General features: G+C 38.2%; 1 protein-coding gene across 1 annotated transcript in view; it reads right to left on the bottom strand.

Annotated features, from left to right (window-relative positions):
• Window positions 1-261: 261 nt before the first annotated feature.
• cfap54 (cilia and flagella associated 54) overlaps window positions 262-7,109 on the bottom strand; it is a gene marked incomplete at its 3' end in the record, with an annotated part of 27,866 nt that continues 21,018 nt past the window's right edge. The window contains exons 48-54 of the mRNA XM_020598641.1: window positions 6,412-6,459; window positions 5,825-5,966; window positions 5,335-5,498; window positions 5,010-5,164; window positions 4,704-4,827; window positions 723-882; window positions 262-419 (exon numbers count right to left, since the gene is read on the bottom strand). Of these exons, the coding sequence (XP_020454297.1) occupies window positions 262-419; window positions 723-882; window positions 4,704-4,827; window positions 5,010-5,164; window positions 5,335-5,498; window positions 5,825-5,966; window positions 6,412-6,459 (951 nt within the window). The remainder of the gene's footprint in view (window positions 420-722; window positions 883-4,703; window positions 4,828-5,009; window positions 5,165-5,334; window positions 5,499-5,824; window positions 5,967-6,411; window positions 6,460-7,109) is intronic.

A 7,109-nucleotide genomic window follows, 5' to 3' on the forward strand; every position in this document is an offset into this window, starting at 1 on the left:
TAAAGTAACAGGCTTCACGATTGATGTGGATGTAGTGAAGGGTTTCGAAATGTTTTCGACCATACTGAAAGGGTGTTTATCTATTTTTTGGCTCATTTCAGATGGAAAAGAGTGGAATATTAGTACTGAAATACAGTATGCAATGCAAGAAAAGACAGGGTGTCGTGCCCCACGCATGGACTGTCGTAAGAACATCTCAGATGTACATTTTAAATGTTCAGTTAGATTTGACAAGTAAAAGGTGTCTGTGCATCTTGATACCTGCAGCATTGAAATGCTTTCATCAGTCCTGTCTCTCTGTAATTCCAATTCCGCACCTTCGACCATCAAGAGGGCTTGAACATCAAGCTCTCCCCATTGAGCGCATTCATGAAGACCCTCCTGTATCAGCCGTGCTGCCTCCTCATTAATGTTCTTACCTTAATAAGACATATTACAGACAGATTTAATATCTAATATCCATAATTCTTTCAGTAACCTGCATGCAGCTGAAGAAACACACTGAAGCTTTCATTTTCTAATAATCTTTGGTACCTATTTCGGTAACATTAGGCATATAGCAACCTTGTTATGTGAAACAGTGTAAAGGAATAAAGTAACGTCATCCTCCATATGTCTGTCAAGATCACAAATTTGTCTGTAATTTGCATTAGTCACAGTAAGTATTTTAGTTCACACTGCAGAACTCAAAAAAAGAAAGACCTGTAAAAATGTGACTGTACCTGGGAAAAGGGCAGCAGTGCCAAGGATGTGTGCAACCAAGCTGCGGATCAGAGCCAGGCGGCAGCGCTGCCACAGAGAAACTCCAGTCCTCTCACTGGCCTCATGTGCTCTGGGACAGTCTCCATGCAAAGGGACTGACACACTGAAATCTTTAGTACCCTGTGGACAGGGACATAACACATACACACACGACTCATTTTATTGTATCCTGATTTACCGACCTCCGGGCTCTACACGGTTATTTAAAGAGGAGTTTTTTTGATGTTTTATCATCCATTATTAAATTTGAGAGTCTTTTACTTTTTGAGGATTTTAATTTTCATGTCGATGACCCTTCCTGTGGGGTGGCGGTAGACTTTTTAGCTCTTATGAAATCTTTTAATTTTAACCAGCATGTTCTTAGTCCTACCCACAAAAAAGGCCATACTTTGGACCTAGTTTTTTCTTTAGGCCTGGATATTGATAACTTAAGTATTGATGATATGCAAATGAGTGATTATTATTGTGTTCGATTCAATTTGTCTCGCTGGAAATGATAAAGCAGGCAAGATCAGCATATTTTTCTCATTTGATTTTATTAAACAAGAAAAAACCTAAAGTTTTGTATGATACAATCCATAATATTGTTTCACCGTTAGTTCCCCAAGTCCCTGTTCACACAGTAGAGGGCTGTAATGTGTTTTTAAACTTTTGCATTGATAAAGTACAATATATTAGGGCCAGCATTAATCCCAGCCTGGTAAGTTTAAATACGACGATACCATATGTAGGTCTCTGGTCATCTTTCACTCCAGTTACACTTCAGGATGTGATTACACTAATGGGCAGGGTTAATCCATCAACTAGCCTTGTTGACATCTTACCTACATCTTTGGTTCTAAGTAAGGCTGACTTGATTGGGCCTTGGATTATGAAACTGTTAAATCTTTCACTTCAGACAGGATCTGTCCCTAGCTATTTTAAGCATGCACTTGTTAATCCTATTCTTAAAAAGTCGACTCTCGACTATTCTGAGCCAAAAAACTATAGGCCAATATCAAAGCTCCCTTTTATGTCAAAAATCTTGGAAAAAGCGGTAGCAGGACAGCTGATTGCTTTTATGGAACAGAATAAATTATTTGACGATTTTCAGTCAGGGTTTCGTAAAATGCATTCTACTGAGACTTACTTAAAGTCTCAAATGACATAATGATGGCTGCAGGCTCTGGTCGTTATACTGTCCTAGTTTTATTAGACTTGACATCTGCCTTTGACACTGTGGACCATGGTATTTTGATAAATCGGCTTCAGTCTGATTTGGGGTTTTCTGGGTCTGTCCTTAAGTGGTTCTCTTCCTATCTTAGTGATCGAACTTTTAATGTGACTATTAATAATGTCATGTCTGGAGTAGGGGTGGCACGATACCACTTTTCCATGTCCGATACCGATACCGATACCCCAATTTTGAGTATCTGCCGATACCGATCCAAAATGATATTTTTCCCCTCTGTTAAACAATTGCTTAGTAACACATTTGTCAAATATTCTACTCTCCTAAAGGAAGAAATACATCGCCCACAACCATGAGTTGTGCAACACTGCTGCTTAATTTTTATTTCAATTCTTCAAACAGAGAACTTTTAGCAGCACTTTTGACTAGTCAGCACAATTCAAACATTCAAGTAAAATTTTAGGTGCACCTTTGTGTAAACGTTTGTTATTCTCTAAATACTTAGGTTTGAAAGAATAATAATTCCAGCATCAAACACTGGATATAACCATAACTTAAATAACAATAACTTAACATTAAATGTAATAGAATCTCCATAATTGGACAGTAAAACACAGTAACCTAGTCTGGTATTGAACTGTAAGACCAGTACGAACATTTGAAACATCAAGTAAAATATTTGAATATTTATTCAAGTTTTTCAGTACCTGCCTGGCCATGAAAACTGTCACAAAAACCAGTGCCTCATGTTTTCACTGTCCTTGTTTAACTTAAGTGTGTAACTTCACTTTAACATGAGGGGCAAATTCTTCTTTAGAAAGATTAGCATTTCAGCCTTCTCAGCTGTCAGGCTGCTCCTCCGTTCATCAATAATAATGGAGGCAGAGCTGAAAAGTCTTTCACTCTCCACACTTGTTGAAGGTGCACAGAGAAATCTAGCGACCATAACTGCCAGGTTGGGCAGCCTAGGTTGGTTGACTTTCCAGTACAGCAGTGGATCGTCTGAACGCTGAATAGTTGGCTCAGTGAGGTAGGTTTGGATTTCAGCGTGAGCATTAGTGTTGGTCAACTGAGAAGCAGGTTCTACAATGCTTTCCCCCAGGATTTCATCAAAAATTGTTCCAAGACTATTCTTCTTGCTTGCAGTCTCCATTCGTAAATGCTTATTTGCTGGCTCTGAGGCTGCTGATTCAGATGAGGTCCCCTCTGCTGGCTCTGAGGCTTCGGTGGTCCTCCTCAACCCTTCTTCTGTCCTCCTTGCCTCTGCCATTAATGCGTTCTTTGCATGTCTTGGGGTCTCTCCATTTGTGAAGTACCTATATAGTTAAAAATACATACATGGGTCCCATGAATGTATTTTTAAATGTCCCATAGTGGATGCTTTGTCCTGTGGAGTCCCACAAGGGTCGGTCTTGGGTCCTCTTTTGTTTTTATTATATATTTTTCCGCTGGGTCAGATTATCCGGTGTTTTAAGAATGTCTCTTATCATCTTTATGCAGATGATCTTCAAATTTACTGTTCTTTTAATGATTCAGAGTTTCATTGTTTAGCGATATTATTAGAGTGCTTGTCTTCCATCAAGAACTGGCCCAACAATAATTATCTTCACATAAATTCTAACAAGACTGAAACTCTTATTATTGCACCTGTTAACAAGTTCACCGTAATTAAACAACACCTTGGTTTGCTGGGCTCCTCCATCCAGTTGAGCCTTAGAAGCCTTGGTGTTGTGTTGGACCAGGCGATGTCTCTTGATTGTCATATAAGACAGTTAGTCAGGAATTGCTTTTATCATTTGAGAAATATCTCTAAATTAAGGAAGATTTTATCTAAGGCGGATCTTGAAATGATTGTTCATGCTTTTATTTCTGCGTGTATTGATTTTTGCAACTCTCTTTTTACTTGTTGTAATAAGTCTACTTTAAATCGACTTCAGATTGTCCAGAATGCTGCTGCGAGGCTCCTGACAGGAACCTCTAGAACAACTCATATCACTCCAGTTTTGTATTCACTTCACTGGTTACCAGTCAAGGCTAGAATTGATTAAAAAATTTTAGCGCTGACATTTAGAGCACTACATGGGCAGGTCCCTCAGTACATTATTGATCTGTTGACCCCATATTCCCCCAAATGTACTCTTCGTTCTTTAAATCAGACCCTCTTGGTGGTCCCTAAAACTCATTTTAAATCTCGGGGGGACCTGTCTTTTCAGGCTGTAGCTCCAAGACTGTGGAATGCCCTGCCCTTGACTTTACGTATGGCCGAATCTGTCGATGACTTTAAAAAACAGCTGAAGCCACATTTATTTAGACAGTTTTTTAATTGATTGGGTTTATTCATTCTTATGAATTGTTTTGTGCTATTTGAGTAGCTTTTAGGTTTTATGTATATTATTTATGTTTATTGTTTTACTATTTTGTTTTGTCTTATTATCTTTTGACTTTGTAAAGCACTTTGTGATTCTGTCTGTGAAAAGTGCTATATAAATAAAACTTACTTACTTACTTACTTACTTACTTACATGCATACTGTATGTACACACACATACAACCATTCACCATTCTACTGCCCTAATTCGGTTATGTTTATATTTTAAATGGGAAAAGGTAACATTATTACATTATCAACTTCTAATATACTGACTCAGAACTACCTCTTTTATGTTGGTGGTTCTGTTGGCTGTAATGTTATCATGTTTATAACACAGTATGATTTTAGTTCAAAAGTCAATTTTCTTGATTCTGCAACTACTTTATAAAAACATCCTACCTGTTCACTTCCATTTCTGAGATGTAAAAGTTCAGATGCAGGTTTCTGCGATCCAGGTATGGCTCGTCCTGTCATTAAAGGAGACGTCTGCAGCAGCACCAAGGATGAAACTGCCATCTCAGAACTGAAGCAGACATTAAAATGGTTAGGACAGTCGCCACATGCGAAACATAAGCATGTTTCTCAAACATCTGAGTTGCAGTGATAGTGGCATTACTCATTCGACAGAACTTGTAGTACACTGGAATTGTTTGCACTTTATTTTAAAATTGAGTAGCACAGTTCACATGCATAAGGCTCACATACCTAAGTGTAGCATGTCCCTGCTGCAGATACAGATTGGCCTTTAGAAGATTGGACTCTACTTTTAGTTCCAAGTTCTCTATTTCACTGCAGCACTGAGATGTGAGATGCTGAAAACTTGAGTGCAACAAGGTGGATGCTCCTTCTAACAGAAGGACCTAAAAACAGAAGAGATGACAGATATTGGCAAGTTGAGACAAACAAATTGTAAAAAACTTGCTCCGTATTTACTGTAAGGTGCCAAGATTAAACAGTTAAATACAAAAATTAGAGTGGGTGGCAAACAACTGAAGTAAATATTCATTGAAAACTCCCTGAGAAGTCTTACTTTAATCCTTTCTGGAGTGAGCTTCTTTTTCACACTATTCAGATCTAGCACTTTCGGCTCTTCTGTGTATAGGCAGGAACTCTCAGTGACCAGGCTTTCCTTTCCATGGTGCTCTGAGTTCACTGAACTTGATATGCTGGCACAAGCTTTTGCTTCAACAGAATCTGAAAGACATTCCCACTTTGTGCATAAAAAACTGATTCATTGTGACTCTTTCAGAAGGAGCTGGTTGTATTTAAAATGAATGTGAATGCTTTAATACACAAATACAGCACAGTACAATGAAAATTATGGATATAAGGGTTAATTTACAGGCAAGTGTACAGTATATGCAAATACCTTCTTGTGATGCAGTCATCAAAACTCAGTGAGACTAAAGATGGTTACTCAAATTCAGAAATACTGTTGAAGGGTAATTTGTTTAAAGTAGCAAAGTATGCTTATCTCAAGAACACATATTCATCTTGGATGGTGAACATCGTTTACAAACCTGGCAAATGAGAGCCATGTACAGTGTTACTGAGTGCCAGGACTAGCTGAATACGAGCCAGGTTGAATCGGAGGCACAATGTGGGGCCATACAACGTGCGCACCTGGGGTGCAAAGTCACAGTTCACCAGTTCGTCCAAAGCCTAACCACAAGCACCACATACACACAAAGTGTATTCACAAAAAACATGTCAAACACATAGCAGAAGCAGCAGCAGCAGCAGCACAGAGACAGGAAACCAGCCAATCAATAAAGCATTCTTTTCCTACTACTAAAAGGATGTGTGTATAAAGTACTTGTATGTATGATGCACTGTATATGATGTGATGTATTTGTGTGCATTTGGCTGATTTGTACTGATGTTTTCAAATGTGTTAGGAAGGCTGACCACAGCATGTTGGAGAGATGAGGTGATTCTGTTCTGTTAAAGAAAAGAAATTTGTATCTGCACCAACTGTGACAGTATGAGTCTTCCTCTTCAGAATAATTATTACATTTATACCTCATTATATCTAAATTTAAATATTGTTTATATGACAGAATAATACTGGTAAAATGTATCTTCTTCAGAAATCTTAAGGAAATACCTCAGCATTTTCAAGGAGAGACTTGTTGCTGTAGAACATCTTCACAGGCTGCACAATAAACACAGTGCTTAATGTCTATTCAGATTATGGCATGTATATACAAAAACAAAATAACAATACTTTCAATACTGTGCAGAGGCAGCACTAGAACAAATATTTCAACAAAAGCACTCAGAAAGTGCATGTACCTCTGCTAAGGCACAACATTAGCTCATGCAAATGGGTCCCTTGTGAAATATGTCTTTTTTATTTTTATTGTTTTTTATGACCATGACCTTTAACCTTTTCAACCAACTCTAATTACTGCTAGGGTTGGTCCTGTCTGTATGCTGATGATCCATCCAGCTGTTTGTCCATAATCCTGCTAACCAACACACATACAGTGCCTTGCGAAAGTATTCGGCCCCCTTGAACTTTGCGACCTTTTGCCACATTTCAGGCTTCAAACATAAAGATATAAAACTGTAATTTGTTGTGAAGAATCAACAACAAGTGGGACACAATCATGAAGTGGAACAAAATTTATTGGATATTTCAAACTTTTTTAACAAATAAAAAACGGAATAATTGGGCGTGCAAAATTATTCAGCCCCCTTAAGTTAATACTTGGTAGCGCCACCTTTTGCTGCGATTACAGCTGTAAGTCGCTTGGGGTATGTCTCTATCAGTTTTGCACATCGAGAGACTGAAATTTTTGC

Source organism: Monopterus albus, unplaced genomic scaffold (genome assembly GCF_001952655.1).
Source record: "Monopterus albus unplaced genomic scaffold, M_albus_1.0 scaffold38.1, whole genome shotgun sequence".
NCBI classification, from domain to species: Eukaryota; Metazoa; Chordata; class Actinopteri; order Synbranchiformes; family Synbranchidae; genus Monopterus; species Monopterus albus.